This window comes from Triturus cristatus, chromosome 3_1 (assembly GCF_964204655.1).
Source record: "Triturus cristatus chromosome 3_1, aTriCri1.1, whole genome shotgun sequence".
NCBI lineage: Eukaryota > Metazoa > Chordata > Amphibia > Caudata > Salamandridae > Triturus > Triturus cristatus.
Genome location: NC_140583.1, coordinates 506,404,298 through 506,428,676, shown reverse-complemented (window position 1 = coordinate 506,428,676; position 24,379 = coordinate 506,404,298). Strand labels below are relative to the sequence as shown.

The window sequence follows — 24,379 nt, the reverse complement described above, 5'->3', positions numbered from 1 at the left end:
TGCAAAAACAACAAATCGAAGATATTCCGGGCAACGTCTCGAAGGAAAACAATCACCTCGAGGACCACCGGCTACAAAGCCCATGTGATGTCCAAATGAATGGAAGACGGGGAACATGTTTCTGCTGGTGCTTGGGTTCAGAGAGCTGCATCTGTAAAGAGGGAGAAAACAAGGAGATCAGGTGAGGGAGCAACGCCGGGACACCACCGCCTTTCTCCGAGGCACAGCAGAAAATGCCTCGGAGAAAGGGAGTGTCCTTTTCGGATTGGGGGGCGTGTTTTGCTGTTGTCTCCTCCCTGAGACTTCTCGCAAAAAACACGCCCCCCGATCCGAAAAGGACGGGGCTTCAACGGAGTGACTGGACCTCTTCTCCAGTGGCTGGCCAGCATTTAAGAGGCCAGCCAATGGAGAACAGGAGAGAAGAGGGGCGGGTGCAAGCCCCTCTTCTCAAAGTCACTCAAACTCATTAAATCTCGGAGCGAGACTGCGCAAGCGCAGCCTTTCGCAGCCGAGACCTAAAAACGTCACATGTGAACCACAAAGATGGTAATCTTAAATAGAATAACTACTCTTTCAACATCCATTGGCCCCTGACACAATAGCGGAGCTATACCTGAAGAAATGGTTGTTGCATTAATTACTTCTTTGAGATACTCTTAAGCTCAGGGACGAGGAGGCCTTTTTAAAAGCATATTCAGCATGGCCTGCACCACTGTACTTTTATATCTGCCCATTTACTTAATCACACTAGGGCTGAAGCAACAACCATGAAAGGGTGGTGGTGTGAGCGGAAGAAGCAGGAAAGAAAATACACAAGCTGCCATCTAATTACAGATTGATTGCCCTACTAGATACACAGTAGTCTTCGCCCTTGTTTTATTGCAGTATAGAAATATTTATCTTATAAACTATGGCTTTATTCTGAAATTATAAGCGAATTTCTTTGAGAATGTTTTAGTCAACAACACTGTACTAGTGCTGCAAATGCTGGTCAATGATGTTCTGCACCTCCCACCAGGAACTTGCGCTGATGTTTTATTGATTGAAGTGCAGTCTTCAAAACTATCACTGGGGCACATCCATGGAAGAAATGTAAAAGGTGGGGCATCGACCCCAGATTGCGCGTTGGTATTCAGATTTTGAACAGGGGAGGGCGGTAATACAGCCTACTATTTGCTTGGCTCTTGGCAGATTGTTTACCTGGGCACCACTAATGGGCCTTGAGCTTGTGAACGATGTGCTATCTTTAGCAATTGGCTTGTGAGTGAACACAAGGGCAATGAAGATCTCCACCCTCAGTAATATGTAGGCTTTCCTGTTATCATTTTCAATTTGTTGTGATTTCTAGTGGGATTATTTACTGTTTATCAGTGTTTTTGAAAATTGAGGAAAAAAACACAATGGTTATCAAGGTTGACTTTTTTTTCTCATGAATGGTGTTTATTTCCTTCCCTCCCTCTTTCATTCCTATTTCTCAATTATTTTTTTCCTGCTGCGAATTCCCTTCTTTGTACCTTTTCCTTGGATTTGTTCTTGCAAGTAACATTTCATTATTTTGCCCACCTCCCTGCCTCTCTCATTTCCTAGCACTAACATCAAAGCTCTCCTTTTCCAGCAGACTAGTACAATCCACCGATGTCCAGGATGAGCATGGATGGGGCTATGTTTGCACCGCATTAAGATTTAGAACAGAACGGTGTCGTATATACCTCTGTGAGTCCCAATAGTAAGTCTTTTCAGATGGCTTCTTCAGACCCAGTGTTTTCTGTCAGACATCAGGGGAGGGTGCCCCTTGCAAAACAACAGTGCCCTCCACACTGTTCATATCCAGTCCCCTCCAGCTGCCCCTCAGTGCACAATGTGCTCAGATCGTGACTTTTGTAAGTTTAGAATGTTGCATCAAACTGTTAGATGTACCTTCATACTGCTTGTGAGGCATCCACTTTCCTGACTTACGATAACGTCCACGCTCACACACAGCTTGTCCACATCTGGCCAGTCCTTCATGGTGGTGAATCGCATTCTGTGTGTGATCTCTCATGATCGGCCTCTCCTAAAGCTTTAAAGGCGTACCTCGTCTCACTAAAGTAACCTGCTCGCCTTTCGCTGCCCAGTCCTGATGAACGCCGGGACACTTTACAGGTTAATGATGAACAGTTCACACACTTTCCTGCGGCTCTAGTCTTCACACAAACAACAAAGTTCAACTGAATCAAGATGTTCTACCGGATGTACGAGACTTGTATTGTTGGCTGCTTGGGGTCGGTGACTGTCTTGTTCCTTGTCTGGAGATACCAAGACAGAAGGGGGCTAATCAATGCGGCGATAGTGTCTCAGCTGGGCCTATTCTAGCCGTACCAGGTCAAAGGGGAGAAGTCTGGGAAGCAATTAATATGAATAATGTTGGCGATGGGGTCCAGTGACAGCAAACTCTCATGCTATGCAAAGAAGCAGTCGAAGTAGTAAAGAAACTTTATTATGAACATGATGTTACCCTTCGTGAACTTAATTTATTTTTCACTGTTGGGCCTCGCATATGGAGTCAAGGATTGAGTTTTGTCAACCATGTGGGTTTATGTTTCTTGGAAAGCAATGCTGGAACTGTGCTCCAGCAGGCATGTTCGAGAATTCCACAGCACGCTTAATCTTTGTGGTCTGTGAAGTGTTCAGTGTTCTAGTGCACTATCCATCATAGGAGAAGGAAGTAGCACAGCTCTATATGTTTCTATTAAACACAGTCTCTCTGGGTTGTACAGGTGGTTTTGTGAAGTGTCTAGTCTTGTTTCGGCACCATCAGTTTCAAGGTTCATTTTCAATTGGAGGCAGAAAGAAAGAAATTGAACTTGGTGACCCTGGGGATGAATGCAGGCCCAGAATGGGTTCACACACGTTTTTGCTGAGATTGTGTTGTGCGTTCCATAAACTAGTACACACAGAGCAGTGGGTGCCTATTGCTGTTTCTGAGCTGCACTGTCAGCAGCTCATGCACCAACCCATACATTTCTGGGCTGTGATGCATCCCTTAAGCGCTGTGCATGTTTACAGCAGATGTTCAAGTTATGGTTTTGTCCTTCTGTATGAGGCATAGGCATGCTTTTCAGAGCATTTAATATATTGTTGGGTACAACACTTTATGGGAGGATATTAGTTTTAGGGGTGACTGTATGCACAGGGATCTTTGTTGTCACCATCTTGCTAACTAAACTTTAGGAAAGCAAAGCTCCATCCCATTCTTCTGAAGGATTTCATCCTTGTGGTGCCTCTTGCCCTGGACTGAGACCCCGCTCATAGTTCATCTGAGAACCTGCTAGGCACTGCACAGAAATGTGCAGTAAACAGGGAGCTGAAGACATCGGTGGTGCCACATGCTCCCAAACGGGAGTGGAAGTACATCAAGGGTGTCGGTGGACCATGTGGAAGGTCAAAAGGGCATATTGCATGGCTTACCAACGCCCAAGTGGGAGCATTCATTACAGAAAAGTGCTTAGATGTGAAGGCTGCACTTGCACTGCTTTGATGTCCTGCACAAAAGCAGTAAAAGAGAAGCAAAATCCAGAGTTTTCTGGTTTCTTCTGAAAAGCTATTATTTCCTTTGGTGGTGTTTTATCAATTATAATCAGTTTTATTTGAAAACCGGAAATCCAAGTACTGTAATTTTCCAAGTCCATAGATAATTGGTGTTAAACTTGTTCCGTCCTTGAGTTCTTTGATATCATTTGAGAATGAATGTGTTCCAGACATCTGATATAGGTGGGGTAGTAATCCTAATTTTAAACAATGTTGTCTCTGCACTGCATGACCCAACAATCCTTCTGATTTCTATTGGTCATGGGCTAATTTAACGTTTGGCTCAACAATTATGATGGACCATTTTCCTCTTGCATAAGTTACTATATTTATTTGTAGACTTACTTGTTAAGTAATAATTAGGGGTGTGCGGAATTTGCGTAGTTGCCCTACGCAAATGATGGCAAAATTGCTCTAATTCTCAGCGAGCACGCGGAACTTTCGCGAAGACGCGGAGACTGCTTTTCCCGCCCGTTTCACGATGTGCTTTTGCGTGCTCGCGGGGAAATATATCTCTAACTTGCCCATGTGGTCACTAATGGGCGCGGCCATCTTGCTTGCGATGCTTGTTTCCTGTTCCGGGTCGAATGACGTGTTCGCAAACGCTCGCGGGATAGCGCGTCCGGCTATCAACAATCCAACATCTTGTGGCACAAGCGAACGGATAGGAAAACTTGTTGGCGAACGCAGGGATCCGCTAAGTCGCTACTGCGCGCGCGAAAATGCATTTTTAAAGTGCCAACAAGAAAATACTTCCGCTTTTGCAGCGGATCGCGGAAGCTTCGACATCTCCGCGTTCTCCGCGGAACGCGGAGATGCGAAAACTTTGCAACTTCCGTGAGCGCAACGGAAATTTTCACCCAGGCCTAGAAATAATTACTTTTATAAACGTTTCCAGCCACTGTTTTTATGTTATAAATTATTAACCTGGGTAAAGTAAATGATTGTCAGATCTAAGACTACAAATATGTAATTAGAACTCTCCTGCAACCAGTTTTTTTTGTTTTTTATTTATAAATTTGATCACATTTGGAAGGGGAGACAATTATGGTCAGCATTTCATCCCTCCAGCTGGCCATTGACCTCATTAAGCTCATTATGTATACCAATGGCTTGTTGACTTGGGTGAAGTGTTTGCTTGGGCTTTTGGGTTAACCCTACATTGAATTTTAAACTGTGGAAAATTGACTTTTGCATAAATGACACCATTTGAAGGTATTGTTAAAAACTCATTGTGGAATGCGGTGGTTATTCTATGGCCTCTGTTCTCGAGGTCCATCAAGCAAAGGTGGCTAAGCATTTTATTATTTAAACTGAGTAAGGTGAAGTCATACTTTTATAAGGATTGCTGTTTTTCTTTTACTCAAAGCACAGTTGAATCTGCAGGAAGATCAGAAGAGGGCAGCCCAAGACAACGTTTGCTAGCAATTACGTGAATTATTAAATATTTATATGATTTGAGCAACACAAGGTTATTATGAAGAGACTTTTTTTGTTGGTTTGTTGTAGTTTAGTCATTTGGGAATGCTTAATTAAAAACAATATTTTGGATGCATGTGCAACTCCTACTGATACTGTATTTAAATCCTGATTAGTCAGTTCCTCAATCACCTTTTATGCATACAGCGCAGCCTACTAAATTAACCATTAAATTATTAAATTATGAAACAAATGAATAAAACTGATTGATTATTTACTGTCATGTGCACCTACTGTTCCGTCTCAATATATTTTGTCTATAATGGTTATATTTGTTGCATCATGTTGTTCAATGATCTGATAATATACATTTTTTTAATTACATTTTTTTTAAATTTCTTTTTATTGAAAATTGGTACAAAACGTTGTCAGATTTACAGAACAGTGAGACCAATAATCACTTTGTAATGTAGCATCCTTCATCATTACATGCTTCCTTATACAATGTGGTATGAAGTCTACACAGTTCGAATCACCATGCAGTTCATGATTTATTCACTGTTGTCTGTTGACAGATCGTCGGTCGTATCCATTTATTGATGTGCCTTTGCCTTTCATTGCAGGCGAGAACAATTGGAAAGTAATCAGGCTGTCTGGCTGGAACAGGCAGAGAAATACGAGGACAGCCATTTGGGCGGCTTCCGCCGCATATTTCCCAGTGAAAAGTCAGACAAGTATGAGAAGTTCTTTAAACACAATGGTTCCTTGTTTCATGAGACTGCTGCATCCAAAGCAAGAGAGGAATGTGCTAGGTAAGCCGTCCACCCTGAAATACACGTACTTTATGTAGAACCAGCATCTTGAAGGAGGTTCAATGTTAGGTGTGTGACTGCCAGTTCTTTTGGTTGATGTGAAGAATGATCACAGAAAGACTAATTGTACACCAGATTTACCAATGACTAAGATTAAAGGGGATTCAAGGGCTGAAGCCACATTGCTACCTTATGTGGCAATCAATACCTAAGATCCTGCCGACGCCCACAGTGCTTCTTCTCCTGGTGAGCCCTGCTGCATCCACTCAGCACATCCTCGCTTCCATTGGTAGATTTGGGCACCAGTATCTGGATCACACTTTCCCTATGGTCGATCCATCTGTAGCTAACTCTGAATGACAATATATACTAGGATGAAGCTGTGGTGGTACTGAGTTAAAGAAGCCCTACAATGCATGTGTAGTTATTCTGTCACCTTAATCTTTCTATTACATGATAATCATTTTTTATTGGAGTTTTACAGCAATAAACATAGAATCAATATAAGAACAAAAAGAAAAAACATTTCCGCTTTTGTCCGGTGTTACTGACAATATAGTGTGAACATCGTCTACGTCATTCCAAATAGTGTACATCCCATGGTTTTACAAACATTTCAGAGTGCACTCACCACAGATTGAATTTAAGAAGTGCGTCCTGACAATGGACAGAGCCGGATGATCGACCTGCATTATCACATAATCCACAATCGTATACCATGGCAATTTTAATTTTAATCTAATATGTCTAACCCAAGTCACCGTCAGTAGTGCCAAGCCAACTGTGAATGGTGTCCAGATGTCTCTGGGGCGCGAGCGTGTTGAAAGAAGTTCCCAATAGCATGACCGTTGATCCCTACATTATGTTATGTCTTTCGCCCAGGCCTTTACAGTTGGGGTGATGTTGCTCTCCAGTGTATGGCCACCCATCTTTTTGCAAGGAGTAACATTAGGGCCGTGAGCTTTTTAGCAGACGCCAGGGTGTTATTTATTTATTTATTTTATTTATAAAGTTTTATATAGCGCAAACAAGATCGCTTTACAATTAGAGGGGAGGAAAGGTAATAAATGCAGTATGGGCACCAAATAAGAATACCAAACAGAACAGTTACAAACAAAAGGGGTCAGCAGATAATAAGACAGAACTTGTACATATCGAGCTAAGAAGGGAGCAGATGTTAATTTAAAGAAGAATAGCACTAACGCCGGCCTTAAAGGTGTAAGTCCAATCCCTTAGAGCAGAGGATCCAAACCGATTTAAGGTAAGAACTTGTTCATCAGGAATCTTTTAGCTTCCAATTTGAAAGCAACCGTGGAGGAGATTCTGCGTACTTCCGGTGGGTGAGAGTTCCAGATCTTCGGGTCAGACCCTGAGAAAGCTCGGTAACACGTTCTCTTTTTGCGAAAGATCTTTGGTTTCAGGAGGAAAGAGTTAGCACTTCTAGAAGGTCTACCACCTCTGGAAAATACTAGCTTTTGCGCTAGATAACTGGGGGTTTTGAAATGGAGGGCTTTGTGAGACAGGCAGGCAACCTTTAGCTGTATTCTTGCTTTGTAGGGCAACCAATATAGGGATTTCAGGACGGGGATATGTGTGCATTTCTTTTGGTACCAGTAACCAATCTGGCAGCAGCGTTCAGCCTTAGTGGGGCCAAGGTATATTTGGGGAGGCCACAGAGCGTAGCACTGCCATAGTCTAGCCTCGGCAAAACAAGCGCTTAGACTACCTGCTTGAAGTCAGCTTGTGGAAGGAATGGTTTGAGATTCCTGAGTATCCTCATCAGGTGATTAATTCCCATGCACACATTGCTAATATGATTCTTCATGTTCAGATGCTTATCCAGGGTGATTCCGAGAAATTTGGCTGAGTCAATGATGATGGGGGAGCAGTTGAAGGCAGTGAGGTGGTTCATCCAGAGGTCTAACTTGGGGATGTGATTCGTAGGAGAAATGAGAAGTAATTTTGTTTTGGAGGTGTTGAGCAGGAGGTGGTCATCGGTTAACCAGTTTTGAATATTCTTTAAAGAAGTGTTGAGTGAAATGAGGTTATCCGGGGAGGAGATTTTCAGATAGAGTTGCGTATCATCCGCATACATATGGAAGAGAATGTTTGTGGAATTTAGTGCATTAGCTAATGGTTCCAAGAACAAGTTGAAGAGAATGAGAGATAGGACGGACCCATGGGGGACCCCCATGGATACTGGAGAGGGCTTGGAGAGAGAGTGGTTCGCCTTGACTCTTTGGGATCTGTGGTGGAGGAAGGACGAGAACCATTGCAACACCCGCCCAGAAAGGCCCATCCTGTTCTCCAAAATGAATAGGAGATTGTCGTGATTAACAGTGTCAAACGCAGAGGAAAGGTCAAGGAGGATTAGGAGGCAAGATTCATTATGGTCAAGCATTTTTAAAATGTCATCCATAACGTGAGTGAGAGCCGATTCAGTGCTGTGCCCACTCCGAAAGCCAGATTGATGTTGGTCCAGGAGTTGGAAATTCTTGATGTGATCAGAGTTGTGATTGGACGCATTTTTCTAGGAGTTTTGCTAGAGTGGGTATGTTAGAGATAGGGCGGAAGTTGTTAAGGTCAGCACTATCTGCATTAGTTTGTTTTTGTACAGGTGATACCTGAGCTTTTAGGCACTCCGCGATCATGCCTTGTGCCAGTGACGCGTTGGCAATCTTTGTCCAGATGGGAATGACGACATCCTTGATTTCTTTGAAGATGGAAGTTGGCTATGGGTTGCTGAAGTGATTAGATGGGTTGATACCCTGGAGAATCTTACTAATGTCTCTCTCACTGAGGGGAGTGAAGGTGCCTCATGAGGCATTGTTCTTGGTGCTCAGGCTGATTGGTTTGAGCTTCTCTAAGAGGGCTGGAGGGGGCATAAGGTGGCAGTAGAGCCTTCTTAGAAACAAGTTCAATATTGATGAGTCTGGATTATTCAGTAAGGAAAGCAGCTAGTTCGTCGCATGAAGGTGGGCTGACTCCAGAGTCAGAGTGGTTTGAAGCTTCCACCGATTGCTGTTTAACCAGTTCAAAAAGTTTCTTGGGGCGATTAGAGGCTTGATTAAGTTGTGATCTGAAGTAGTCGGCCTTAGCACTCTTGATTTGTTTGTTATAGAAACTCCTAATCGCTCTTTGAATTTTTAGCTGATCCGAGGATGGTTACAACAGAGGTCCCATTGTTTATCTGTGAATTCTTCTCCGATGTCTACTACCCAGGCTGTGCGTGCCTGGGAAACTATGAGCGGGGATTCTCTTTGTGTAATGGACTAAGTCTAGTTACAAGTTTACGGGCATTGGACACTGTGATTATATGTTCCAGCACCGGCAGCTGTGCTGGGGCTATGGGGAATGTGTTGTATCTTGACCTACATGCCGCTCTTATCTGGTAATACAGTAGGGCGTCCAATGCAGAGGGTAGTGGTGAGCTATACATTTGTTGGAGTGTGAGGAACTCCCCTTCTGGGTACAAATCACTACCGCCCACAAGTTTATTTGTCTGTGCTCTAGCCTTAGCGGTGTGTTCCAGCAGCAGAGGGATCAGTGGGTTGTTTGCTAATGGCATTGATGGTGCATATAATACACTTAGTTTTGCCCTTTTGCAGAGCCCCTTCCAGGCCCAACGTAAGGTTTCAGTGGTGTTGATTTCAAGTCTAGGGCGTTTGTATGTCTGGTATAAGGCCGTGTTTAGAGGTAGGGGTGCCACCCTGTCTATCTCAATGGCCACGTGAGGTTGAAAGGGTGTCGGATGGTGCCAAAAATATAAAAGGCCTAGGCACTGTATGCGTATGATTCAAAGTCTCCAACTCCCCTGCGCCAACAGCAAAGTGAGTACGTCCCAGGATATCCGGGGTTCTTTTCCTGCCCATACTAGTGAAGTCATACTGGAACAAAGGCGTTTGAAAAAATTGTACGGTTAGTGGTATGGGAATATTCACGAAGAGGTTCAGCAGTTTGGGAAGAATAATAATTTTAGTGATGGCAATGCGACTCGCAAAGGACATAGGCAGCGTTTTCCATCTTTGAATCCTATCTTCTATCCAGCCCACTACCTGGTAGGCTGACCAAATTTGTTGCACATCGCTGCTGATCCAAATGCCCAGGTATCTCGTCAGGCGATCTACCCATGTTCTTGGATATTCTGAGTCAAAGGCAAGTGTGCCGGTCGTTAGTGGGATTATAGTGGATTTAGCCCAATTTATTTGAATCCCGGATAGAGATCCGTAGAGCAAAAGTTCTCTAGTGATGGGTGCAAAATTCTCCGCCGGGTCCTTTACATATAATGTGATGTCATCTGTGAACATCGATACTATCTGACCTCTAGTCGTGAATCCTATGCCTCGGTTTGCGTGGTGTTGCCTTAATATGGCAGCTAGTGGCTCTGTGGATATAGCAAATAATAGGGGTGATAATGGGCATCCCAAGCGGGTTCCCCATGTTATTTTTATGGGATCTAATATTAGGCCATTTACCTTAACTCTGGCGGTGTGCAATGTGTAAAGCAGTTTGGTTTGCTGAATGAAACTAGGACTCAGACCCAACCAAGTTAGAAGTATGAACATGAAGTTCCACTCCAAGGAGTCGAAGGCTTTCGTTGCATCTAACGCTGGTACATGTGGGGCAAGATAATGGAGGAGGGTGAAGATTGTGTGCAGATTATGTGAGGTAGAGCGGCCAGGGACAAATCTGAATTGATCCAGTCGCACAATTAGCGAGAGTAGTGGTTGTAGTTTGTTGACTTGTAGTTTGGCAAATATTTTTGCATCCAAATTTATTAGGGAGAGTGGGCGGTATGAATCACATTTTGTGGGGTCTTTGTCTGGCTTGAGAAGAGTTATTATGATCGCTTCCTGCATAGATTGCATCAGTATTCCGTTTTGTAGAGCCTCTTGGAATATCTCCAGCAAACATGGAGCCAGCAACTCTACTTATTCTTTATAAAACTTGGCTGTGATGCCATCGGCCCCAGGGGCCTGGTCTGCTGGGAGGCTCTGAATCACTTGTCTAATGCCCTCTTCCGAGAACTGAACATCTAGATATTCGCGATGTGCCCTACTTAGCCATAAGAGTTCTAGAGTGTCCAGGTATCCTAACAGTTCAGAATCTTCAGGATCTATTTGCGTAATGTATAATTGTGAGTAGACGGTTTCATGGTATTTAGAACATCTGTTGACGATCTGGACGGTGGTGCATCGGTATTGCTAAACTCAGTAATGTACGCCGAGCCTCTGGGAGATCTTAGGAGATTCGCCAGTGATTTCCCAGGCTAGCCCCCTTCCCATACCTACGCTTGCGCATATTTATGCAAGAATTTGACCTCTCTGTCCGCCTCTTCTTGATATTCAGTCAACTTTACCCGTATTGACACAATTACTGCGGGCTCGGGGATCTGGAAGTATTGACATTCCAGGTTGTGAATTTCGCACTCAAGTTTCTTTAGACGTCTACGAATATCTTTGAGGACACCGGATTGTAATGCTATGCAGGCCCCACGTATCACTACCTTGAATGCCTCCCATGTAGTACCTACCGAATCTACTGTACCCTCATTGTGTGCAAAGTATTCTTCTATCTTATTCGGTATCTTATTCGGTATATCTTCTTTGAACACTGTGTCGTGTAATGCATTTGGAGGAAGACACCAGGTAAATGGTTGGATGTAAGGTTTCGGGCTTTGGATTTGGAATTGGATCATAACGGGTGCGTGGTTCGACAGCGTGCGTGGAGCATGGGAGACACCAATTACCCAAGAGTGCATGTCTATGGAGGTTAACCAAAAGTCCAACCTGAACCACGTGTTGTGTTGTTGGGTTATGCAGGTACCCTCTCGGGCAGCAAGATGTAAAATCTGCCATGAGTCAATCAGTTAGTAGTCTTCTATTATGTTTCTGACTGTGGCAGCTGCTTGTGGATGGTGCGTGTGAGATGTGCCGACTCTGTCGTCCTGTGCCGACAGCACCACATTAAAGTCCCCACAGTACAGCCGAGTTACCCAGTGAATCCTGTGCCATACTTTATTGAAGAATTCGGGGCTGTCAGTATTGGGCCCATTAGTGTTTGCAATAATGACCTGCTGGTTGTATATCATCCCATGTACCAATATATAGCGCCCCTCAGGGTCTGTTATGGCCTGGTGTGTAGTCCATTAGATGCCCTTTCGTATCAAAAGCGCCACTCTACGGGAGTAATTAGATGTGACTAACTCACCCCATCTGCTTGAATGTAATCTAGATCTGGATGAATCTTTCAAGTGTGTTTCTTGCAGCAGACAAATGTCTGCCCCATGTTTGTCAAGGAAAAAGTGCACTAAACGTGACTTCCTATGAACACTTAGCCCACGTACATTCCAAGTAACGCATTTTAGCGCGGACATTCTGTCTCGTTAGTGTCGTTTACAATACATGCACAGACTCCCGCATTGCAATGTGTGATATCCTGCCTGTGGTGCAGTGCATGTCTGGGATGATGACCTTTCTGCATATGAGATGATCTCCCCAGTTTATTCCAGGGTCCATTAACGATGTGTAGAACGACTGCAGCATTAGCAAGACATTTAGCGGTATTAAACAACAACAAATACCAACCCTTACCCTCCCTCCACCCACACCAACCCACCAATTAGGTTGTGTTATCATTCCCAGTATCGACCGGAATCTTGTAGACATCCTAGGCAACCTAGGGCAGTTGGGAATATTCCCCGGGGGAACGTGGGGTCACCAGCTAATTCCCCTGCCACATACTGCAGGGTGGCCGAGCCCTATTGCAGCACAGCCTTACTTAATGTTGTAAGCCATTTAACACAGTTTAGAGAATAAACAAGCAATTCCTTACCCCCCATCTTTTGTCTGTGTCTTTGTAATTTAACTGACCAAGAGTCACGTGAATCTCCCGTGCAGCCCAGTGATGGCCCGTAGTGTTGTAAAGAACAAATAGTAACCCCTAAAACTTATCTGTTTATACACATCAAGCCCAAAGTGCTAATGGGGTGCTTCAGTCATTGTCACACAGGCGTTCATCCGGTGAGATCTCTCCCGATTGCTTCTGTGGTTCCCGCGCCTTGGCAGCTTGTTCCACAAACTTCAACCCAGCTTTTGCAACAGTAAATATGATGGGTTTGCCAGTGCCGCGTATCTTTAACTTAGCTGGGTAGATCAGGGCATATTTGGTTCCTGCCTGTTGGAATAGCTTCTTGGCAGGGATGAACTCTCTGTGAGCAGCTTGAACCTGCTGGGTGAAATCCGGATACAGAGATATATTGCTGCCTCTGAATTGCACATTATCTTGCTCCCTGGCAATTCTTGTAATTGTATCTCGATCCCGGTAATTTAGCACACGGACAAGGATTGGGCGTGGTTGTGCCCGGAGGCGGCCTGGTGCCGAGCGAGCGATGCGCTCGCTCATTGAGGAACATGTGTGAGAGGTTATCTCCGAACAGTTCCTTCAGCATAGACTCCTCAAATTTCTCCATGTTTTGAATGTTTGTGGACTCAGGAATGCCAGTAATTGGCACGTTATTTCGCCTGGACCTAGCTTCCAGGTCTTCATTCTTGGCAATTATAAGATTCAATACTGTGTCCATCTGTAGCAATTTTTCTTGTGCTCCAGTCTGTAGATCAACAGCATCAGACACTCTGTTCTCGAGCGCGTCGGTTCGATTTTCGTGTTTCTCCACGCGTTCTGTTATCCGATCCATTCTAGCTGCTAGAGTGTCTATCTTCCAGTCTATGGCCTGCAAGCTTGCCTTAACATCTTTGAGCATGGAACGAATATCATCGTTTTGGGAGGTATTCATGCTGGTATCTCCCGTTTCGTCTATGGCAGCCGGTTCCCTCTCCTGCTGTTGTTTGGTAGCTCTTTTATCGAATGTCAGCCGAGGTTGTTTTGCGTCTGCTTTCCCCATGGCTATTGCGACTCTGCGAGGAGGCCACAGGGGTCTGGTCAGCTTTTTACCAGCTCAGCAGGCTACCCTGCACGTACAGTCCTCAGAGCCTACACCGCTCACCTCGTGCCAGCCCGCAGCAACCCGGCCGGTCACCTTTGTTATCTGGAGGGTGTTGTAGTCCCGGCCGCTGTGTCTGGGCCGCAGTTCGAGTACGCTAGTTGTACGCACCCCAAGCCACTCTCTAGCTGTAATCTTCTGTCAGGGTCTTAATGAACTAATTCTCTCGAATAGGCTTGTCTCCAGCTGAAAGGGTATACCTTGTTCCGGCACGTACTTCACTTTTCCTCCTCTTCCTGTACAAACCCCGGGGATGTACAATGTCTTTGGAGCCCCAGTGGGCAGTACACCCTGTCAGTGGTCTCACGCTTCACCCCACAATGTCGGGGCTCACTCACACCTCTGTACGCACCATACATAGCTCTTGCTTTCCACTCTGGGAGATAGCTTGGATTATCGCCAGCCAGGCTACCCCATGCCCTTATTTACAAGCATGGTGGTGCGGTCTCAGCGCTCCTCAGGCGAATCTCGCTTTAGTGCTGTTTAGGCCCCCACACGGGTGTCTGCCGCATGGGTCCCTTATTGCGGGTGCTGCCCAATCATGTATGTCCTATGCCTTGCCAGGAGGCCCAAGCGCGATGGTTTGTCTGGACAGTGTCGGAGTCCTTACCGCAGGCCCAGCAGTCCGGGCCACTCCTCTGGTCCGAGCCCCTACGTCGGCGTTCAGAATTTGCCGCACAGTTTCTCGTTGGCTGCTACCGGGCTCCTCCTGCAGCAGCAGCCTCTGTAGTGCTTAAGGGCCCAGGCTCATATTTTTACCGGGGACGGCCCTTTGCTTCACGCGAGACCCCGGTTTCCGTCAGGGCCTCGCGTCTAGGTTGCCACAGGTCTCGGGCAGCCTCCTCCATCTCCGACCACCTTTGCTCTAAAAGCGGTCGCCGGCAAGCGTCCGCTCTATGGGGGGGAAGAAAACCTATTGCTATATCAGTAATCCGTTGCTGATGACAGGATTGTGTTGGATAATGAGGCTCGGCTGGCAGAGCCGACTTAACGTGTGGCCATTTCACAGCACGGGTTGGCCACGCCCCCCGAGATCCAGCCATTACATGATAATCCTTGAAAGAAGGTGCCTCTTCATTCCTTCATTGTTTTCTCAGACCGTGGGCCAGATTTGGTATGTTCCACCATTCTCATGTTTGTACTTTCCATCTCGCATTTTGTAGGTCGTTGTCATTGGCTTGGAAATTAGAACCTTGAATCAAGGCATTCCATTCAATACAAACCAGTCACTTCTTAAAGCAAGTGATCGTTGTGCTCTATTTAACCTTTGATTGTGTTCTGTTTTGTATAATGTCTTTTAAATCGACTAGTAGAGCACTGAGTTTATGTACAGTGCTTAGTAAATAACAGTTCCTGCACCCCAAGCCCCTTTCTTTGACTCATAACACCCACCTGTTCAAGTATTCTATGTTCAGACAAGTCACTGCTCTTCCTAAAGCATAAAAATAATACTCATGTGAGTGGATAGAGTCTCCTTTCATACAACCCTCGGCCTGCCCAAACAACTACAATTTTTTCCTGGGAATTCACTTTGGTTTTCAAGGGAATCGCCATCTCCTTTAGCCAAAGTCAATGGTCATTCTTATTTGCTTTTAATTTATAGCTTCTTAAATACCTGTTACTCCTGCTTCCTTGCTGTTTGTGAGGTTCTTGATCCTCTTTCATCCTCACTTTTGGTCCCCAGCATCTCCTGCTTTGGGAAGGTTCAGATCCTAGTGTGTGCATAAGAAATGACAAACATAATAGGAAATAAATGTACAACAAGCAAACAGTGACCAAGTGAAGATACAGTTGCATATTGTGCCTTTGTGCCTGCTGTAATTTCCTGTCATGTTGTTTGTCGCTGAATAATTCAGTGGCAATAGTCTGTGCCTTTGACTTGCCTTGCCTTCACTTCTTTTTCTGTGACTGAATGATCACAGTATTAAATGACAGCAAAATATCACATGCATCAATCTGCTAGCATTTGCAAACAAACTCGAGTCACCAATATTACTGAATACTTGTTTTTGTTACCATGTGATGGAAAAAATTCTGTCACGTTTATAATGTACCTTTGTACAATTTTTCTGTTTAAAATGTTAATTGAATAAATTAATTCATATAAATAAATAATTGACTTCAAATACCAGCCATAATAGCGAAATAAGGCGAATATAGCTTTTTATGGTTAAAGGTATCGCTTAAATGGGAGAGTATTGCGCTCTTTTCAGTATGCAAGTTTTTATAGGATGATTACTATAGTGTCCCAAGGTGTTCCTAGTTCTTAAGGTTTAGGGGTACATGCATCAAGAAATGCTTTTGCGGGTCCTTAATTGCGATTATTAAGGAATCGCAATTAGGGACTCTCAAAAACCTATGCATGTAGAAATCGCTGTTAAAATATCGATTTCTAAACATTCCTTAATTGCGAGTCGCAATTAAGGAATGGCTTCCCATTCATTCCTATGGACCCATAGGAATGAATGGGAAATTGCATGCGCGATTTGCGAGTACCAATAGGTACTCGCAAATCGCGATGCAATTTCAAGGGTGCAAAGATGTCAAAATGATACCCTGTTGCACCCCTGAAATTTAGATGTGCACCCATGTTGCAGACACACATGCCCCAAGGGCATGTGTGTGTGTAACCTGAAACCATGAAAAATGCACTTTAGTGCATTTTTCAAAGTTTTTGCAAAATACAGACGAGAGTAATTTCTCTGTATTTTACGGCCCCAAATAGCCAATTCACTATTTCTAAGGGGTACATGCATTGCATTTAAGGAATTCCAAATTGCGATTCCTTAAATGCAATCGCAATTTAAGAAATCGCAATAAATTGCGATTTCTTAAATTGCGAGTGCCTAACACTTTAATGCATCGCAAAATACTTTTTTGTGGGCGCAAACGGCAGATTTTTGCGAATTGCCCCGTTTGCGCTCGCAAAAACCGTTGATGCCTGTTAGCTCTTATGTCCCAATCTGTAGCAGTAACCACAAAAGAAGGGTGGGAGAGAAAAACTATGAAGCCTGTCATGAAGCCGTGCACAGAAATGCATACCGCAGCCTTGATGAAAATGCACATATATGTCCAAGTGGCAGGCTTACTGTTCCATGACCAGACAGAATGTTCTTAACAAATGCAGCGGAAGCTGCTTTGCACATAGTCGGCTGTACTTTCAGGTCCGTAATCACAGTCTAGTTTCAGCATATTCTTACAATGGCCTGCAGCTTTGTTTATTTTCTACTCTACTTAGCACATATATATGATGACATAGTTTTCTGAAAACTGACTTTACAGTTCCTCCTTTACATCTGGCTTTTCTTCTGCATCTCACAAACACCTACCTTGTAGATATCAAAGTTTTAATGCATAAATGTTAAACAGTTCAGAGTTGCTAAAATAAGTTGCCTTTGTAAATTAATAACAGGAATGAATGATTAAATGCAAAATCTAATGAGTTAAACTAATTAGAGACTAGAAATTGATGAATACCAACACCATCAGAAAAGTAAATTAACATGGGAAGGACAAACGGTTAATATTGTCTCCTGTTATAAACTACCGGCAATGCGGTCCGAGGCGTTGGCAGCGCTGGGGACCTTACTGGTTGAACTTCCACAGGGACTCCTAGTACTGGGCGGTGACATGAACTCTGTCACCTACCTGGGGCTTGACAGAGAATCCACATCAGCTAGAGACAGAGAGGCGGAACCACTCAGCGCGTTCGTTGAAGCAATGGGCCTGACAGACCTTTGGCGACTGCATAACCCGAACACTCGTCGCTACACCTTTTACTCAGCCACGCACGGTAGTCACTCTAGACTCGACCACATTCTGACACACAGAGGTGAATAGGCATGGTTCTCTAACACTAGAATTGGTCCACGGGTATTTCGGACCACTCGCCAGTCGAAGCAATGGTGAGAGGACCGATTCAAACCTATGCCCTGCCACCCAAGCTAAATGCATGGTTCTTTAAGATCAAACAAAATACTCAAAAAGTCCGGGAGCGGGCACAACTCTACTTCCAGGAAAATGAGGGGACGGTTGAAGAGGTATGTACCCTGTGGGAGGCATTTAAAACAGTCATGAGGGGTCATGTTCAGGCCTGCATAGGAGGTAAAAATAAAGAAAAGAGACTGCAATGGGATAAACTAGAGGCGACAACAATGGAGATGGAGGCTGCCTACCTGGAGGGTGGGAGGACTGACACCGACTTAGCACACTGATTAGAACTTAAGCGACAGGAACTACAAGACATGGCAAATAATGCTGCAAGATCGGCTGCGTTCGCTACACAGCGACGAATATATAACCTGGGAGATAAAGCCAACAAGATGATTGCCGTGTTAGAAAAGAGAGACAGGGAAAGGAACTGGGTGGCACAAATACGCGACAAAGGCGGTCAGGCGTACTCTACTGGAGAGGATATGACTCGGATTTTTGCGGATTACTATGAGGAACTATATGAGTCCAACCCAGCTAGGTCAGCCACAGACTGTTGCGAACTACTAGATGAAATGAGGCTGCCGGTACTGTCAGAAGAAGACAGAGAAAGTATTGATAGGGATATAAGCACCAAGGAAATAGTAGGAGCCATACAAGACCTACAGGTAGGGAAGGCACCAGGACCAAACGGCTTAACGGTGGAGCTCTTTAAATGCACGGCAAATATAGTGGCCCCATATCTATTAGGCATGTTTAATGAGGCGAGAGGGCGGGGATGTTTACCTGTTGATCAGCGGACAGCAACTATTGTGATAATCCCCAAGGCGGGCAAACCTGCAGACCAATGTACCTCGTACCGGCCGATTTCCTTGTTAAACATGGAGGTTAAAATACTAGCCAAGGTCCTGGTGAATCAACTCCTAGTTCTAATCATGACCTTGATACACCCAGACCAATCGGGCTTTATGCCCCACAGAAGTCCAGGCTCAATCTGCAACGACTTTAAGGGGTGATGCACCTGGTTAAGACCAACCCAGGGGTGGAGGCAGCACTCCTGTCTCTGGACGCCCGAATGGCGTTTGATAGTATTGAGTGGCATTACCTGTTTGAGGTCCTAAAGCGGTTTGGGTTTGGCCCACAATGCCAGGCATGGGTTAAGTTGCTGTAGACGCATCCCCTAGCTAAAGTTCGAGTGAACGACGTGGTGTCCCGCACCTTCGCTCTCCATAAGGGCACACGCCAGGGGTGCCCTCTTTCACTGATTCTATTCGCATTGGCACTCGAACCACTGGCGGCATGGGTGAGAGGAGACCCGGTAATCACCGGCATCTATGGAGGGGAACACTGGGAGGAGAGGATATCGCTATATGCGGACTATGTCCTTCTATACGCGACAAGACCAAGGTTCACAATAAACCGACTACTCCAGATTTTTAAGCTCTTTGAAGGGTACTCGGGTTACCAGATCAACTGGGATAAGTCACTCCTGTTCATGCTATGGGAGGGACCACCTCCAATACTCGGTGCTGGCAATAAGTTGCAGGTTAAAGATAGTTTTAAGTATTTGGGTATCCAAATAGCAGGATGTCTGGCAGGGAATTTACAACCCCAAATGGAACACTTACGGAGAGACGTCGCCCACTGGAGAAAACTGCTGATATCTCTTATGGGAAGAGCTGTGCTCTTCAAGATGATGTTGTTACCAGGAATACTATATGTTGTGCAAAACACCCCTTTCCCAATACCTGACATTTCTTTAAAGATGTAGGTAGCGAATTAGGAGCACTACTCTGGGATGGTGGGGGTGCGAGAATTGCATTAGCCAAATTACAAAAATGAATCTATGAGGATGGTCTGCCCATTCCTGATCTACAAACGTACTACTGGGTCTCACACCTAATGGTAATCAATGACTGGGTGTTTACGGATAGGAATGACCCGGCATACAGAGTGGACCACTGGGCAATGGGGGCCAGAGGACACCTAGGAGCGCTATATAGACGGGGGACGAAAGAAGACATGCCATCCCATACACAGATAGTAGTAAATGTGTGGATGAAAGGCAATCGATTTTTGGGTTTCAGTAAATGGAAACTGATAGATATAGTGCGCCTAGGAGATGTGTGGCGGAGACGGGCTATGCTCACGTTCCCTGAACTACAGAAAGACTATCAATTAGTGGATACAGAACAATATAGGTATTTGCAGTTGAAATATGCACTGGGCAGGCACCTTAAGGAGGGGGAGCAGATTCCTGAATACAACCACTTGAAGACAGACTACTATTGGATCCAATCCCGGAAAAAGCACTATCATGCACCTATAAAAAGATTATTAATAATGCCCCGGACCTCCTTGTGAAGCTAATGGAGACCTGGAAATCTGATGTGGGCCTGTTGGAGGACGATAACTGGGTGGAGGTGGTGCAAATCCCCAGAGAGGTGGCGATCAGGGCAAGGTTCAGGCTTGTCCAACTGCGAATACTACATAGGTCTTACTCCACCAGTGTGCTCATGTTCAAGCTGGGGCGCATACCCACGGAAAATTGTCAGAGGGGGTGTAATCAGAGGGGTACCTTCTTTCATATTATATGGGAATGCCTGATCATACAGCGGTATTGGCAGGGGTGATGCGGATAATGTCGGAAGTTGTGGGACAGAAAGTTCCTATTGATGCCAGGTGGCATGTGTTATATATATCGGGGGAACAGACATGGCCTAACTACCAACAAATCTGGCTGCTAGTGGCGGCAATGGTGGCCAAAAGTAATATTGCCGGAGCCTGGGGAGCCACACAACCACCGACAGTGAAACGATGGAAGAGAGAAATGGATTGGTGCTGTGCGGCTGAAAAGACAGTATATGAAAGCAGGGGGTGCCCCAAGAAATGGGGAAAAGTGTGGCAGCAATGGGAAGTATACAGGGGCAACTGGGAGATACCTGAATGCTTAGAATGGGAGGGGGTGGCGGGCAGGTGGTGTCTCGGGATAGGAACCTGATTGATCAGTTGAATATGTTACATAAGCTTATATGTTACAAAATGTGTAATTTGGAGATGATGATGTACCAACGAATATTGCCTGTTAGGATGCTGTATATTGTTACTGACGAATGTTTAATAAAAATAAGTTTTCAAAAAAAAGAAAAGTAAATTAACAGTTTAGGATCAGTTTATATGTCTTTGTGACAGGGCATGAGATATATCTTTTTAAAAGGTGTAAGAATGGCTCTCTGAACTTAAAATAATGTAAGGTTTATTTGTGTTATGATACTTAAAACCAATTTAGGCTTTCTCTATAAAAGCTGATGTGATACAGATGAATACAGAAGTTCCAAAATGAGATAATCAGAACATTAATTTCTTTCATTTAATTTCCTTATAAACACTAAAAGATTGCTTTAAGCATAATCCAGCACAGCCAACCCAATCGCAACGTGCTCCTAATTAGAGCTCCTTTTCAGCATATAAAAATGTCATAACGATATCATCAAAACTTTCTCATCTTCTGCCTTCAAGGGGTTATGCAAATTTCATTTGGTTCACCTAAAATTGTGACAAACAGTGTGTACTTGACCTTTCTATTAAGTAGATGAGACTTTAGCGTTTACTGTTGTTTTTTGGTGGTTCTCTCCATTACATGGCTGTGCCTCTTTCTAAAGATTCTTTATTATGAGCACAGAATGAGAGGCAACAACAATACTCAATGTAACAGACAACAACCTAAGCACAAACTGAAGGAAGCAAGACAAAAGCAGTCACTGCTTGTTATTTTTCTTTTTTTATTCCATTGCTTTTCAGCAACCGCAGCCAACACGTTTCACCTAAACAGAGGCTTCCTCTGGGTGAAATCCTACAAATTATTGTATATTTTCTTTGTCTGTATCACAATGTCATAGTCTAGCACAGCATTTTCACCAGTCTAACCAACAATTGTTATTTCACTATATCCAATATCGAACTCGTGTAATAAGATACTGCGGTCTGGGAGACTTTTTTAGCCGAACACAGCATTTGGCGCACACTCTCTGAATTTTGATAACCCGTTGAACCTCTTTACTCATAATGAGGATTGCAGCTCCACTGAGTTCGATAGTAGATATTGTGAAATAACAATTGATGGTCAGATTGGTTAAAATGATGTGCTAAAATACGACATTTTGATATAGAAAATATACTATAATTCGTAGGGTTTTGCCCTGAAGAAGCCTATGTGTAGGCAAAACGTGTTGGCTGTGCTTGCTGAAAAGGAAAGGAATAAAAAAAAAAAATTACAAGCAGTCGCTGATTCGTCTTGCTTGCTTCAGTACTGTGCATATGTTGTTGCCTGTTACGCTAAGGATTGTTGTTGCCTCTCATTCTATGCTCTAAGTGATTTATGTATGACCAATTGGTGGCTGGTCATTTTTTGGGTGGACAACTGTGTTTTGTTAAATTGATAATTACTTCAGGTGATGCAGTGAGAAATCCCCAGGCTGCCAGTATTTGTCTCAAGTTTCTTTATTATCCCTACAGCTGATTACCACCTATCTATTGTTGTTGTCATACAGGCAGTGGTTGTTGTCTAAAAACGAAATTAGACTCCCCTTCCTAAACTTGAAATTCTATAATAATGTTGCAAATTTATATTCAGAATACTGTGTTCTTTCAGTGTACCTCTATATTTTACTAGTCATTTATTACAGCTTTGTTCTATTATTATGAAGACTACAAAAAAAGTGATGCACTGAATGCTTGAATTCATCTCAACCTCCATTATTTACTCACAGCCACATCCCACTCCATTATTTTTGCCCACTATGCCACCTCGAATTAATCCACCATATGCAAATCGGCATTGGTCCTTCTCCAGAATGAACAGCCCAGCCTGAACTGCAAACCTGGTCCTCTCGAAACTCAAACTTCCAGACCAGGTCCTCTCTGAACCAGAACCAGACACAAGCAACCCAAGACTGGTTCCAACACTAAGGAGAATGCTGTGGGGTAGGACATTTGTGCCGCCACGGTGATTCCACCCCAAATAATGTGGAAAATTTGTTTTTTCAGCTAAATTTGAGGTTTGCAGGGGATTCTGGGTAGGGAAACGTTGGGGGATCAACGCAAGCATACCTCATTGGACTCCCCAGGGTGTCTATTTTTTAAGAAATGTGTGGGTTTGGTAGGTTTCCCTAGATGGCGGCGAGCCCGGGGCCAAAACCCCAGGTGGCCCCCCCAAAACCAGGTAGTTTTGTTATAGGTAATTTTGAAGTTTCCACAGTACGATTTGGGCCATTTCCTGTTGCAGGCACCATTTTTATCAGGAGACCTGAGGAAACGCCCAGTGGTGGGAAATTTGTGTCAGCCCGGTGATCCTAAAACTTTCCCACACAGAAATGTGAGAAAAAATAGATTTTTTCAACAAAATTTGAGGTTTGCAGGGGATTCTGGTTGGGGAAATGTTGGGGACCCACACAAGCCATACCTTGCTGGACTCCCCTGAGTGTCTAGTTTTCAGAAATGTGTGGGTTTGGTAGGTTTCCCTAGATGGCAGCCGAACCCAGGGCCAAAATCTCATGGGACCCCCCTTGCAAAACCAGGTTGTTTTGTGATAGGTAATTTTGAAGTCGCATCAATTGGTTTTGGGTTCCTTGCCTGTCACGGGTACTTGACCCACCCACACAAGTGAGGTACCATTTTTCTCAGAAGACTTTGGGGAATGCAGGGTGGGTGGAATTCTGTGGATCCACGCAGATTCCAGAACTTTCTACCACTGAAATATGAGGAAAATATATATTTTTGACAGTTTTTGAGGTTTACAAGGGATTCTGGGTAACCGAACCTGGTGAGAGCCAGTCAAGTCACCCCATCCTGGATTCCCCTGTGTGTCTAGTTTTCAAAAATGTATACGTTTGCTAGGTTTCCATAGGTGCCGGCAGAGCTAGGGTTCAACATCTACAGCTAGGCACTTTGCAAAAAAAGGGTCTGTTTTCACTGAGAAAATGTGGTGTGTCCACGTTGTGCTTTGGGCCGTTTCCTGTTGCGGGCACCAGGCCTACCCACACAAGTGAGGTACCATTTTTCTCGGAAGACTTTGGGGAACACGGGGTGGGGGGAATTTTGTGGATCCACCAAGATTCCAGAATTTTCCACCACAGAAATGTGAGGAAAATTTGTGTTTTTGGACAAATGTTTAGGTTTGCAAGAGATTCTGTGTAACAAACCTTCGTGAGAGCCAGTCCAGTCACCCAATCCTGGATTCCCCTGGGTATCTAGTTTTAAAAAATGTATAGGTTTGCTAGGTTTCCCTAGGTGCCGGCAGAGCTAGGGTCCAAAATCTACAGCTAGGCACTTTGCAAGAAAAGGGTCAGGTTTCACTGTGAAAATGTGATGTGTCCACGTTGCGTTTTGGGCCGTTTCCTGTCGCGGGCACTAGGCCTACCCACATAGGTGAGGTACCATTTTTCTCGGAAGACATTGGGGAATGCGGGGAGGGTGGAATTTTGTGGATCTATGCAAATTCCAGAACTTTCCACCACAGAAATGTGAGGAAAATATGTTTTTTTGGACGCATTTTTAGGTTTGCAAGAGATTCTGTGTAACAGACCTTCGTGAGAGCCAGTCAAGTCACCCCATCCTGGATTCCCCTGGGTGTCTAGTTTTAAAAAATGCA

The 24,379-nt window shown here is 44.4% G+C and overlaps 1 protein-coding gene across 1 annotated transcript in view; it reads left to right on the top strand.

Moving 5' to 3' along the window:
- The window catches only part of TTLL13 (tubulin tyrosine ligase like 13), a 433,768-nt gene that overhangs the window by 182,231 nt on the left and 227,158 nt on the right, over positions 1–24,379 (top strand). Inside the window, 1 exon segment of the mRNA XM_085644394.1 lies at positions 5,610–5,798. Coding sequence (XP_085500520.1) covers positions 5,610–5,798 — 189 coding nt within the window.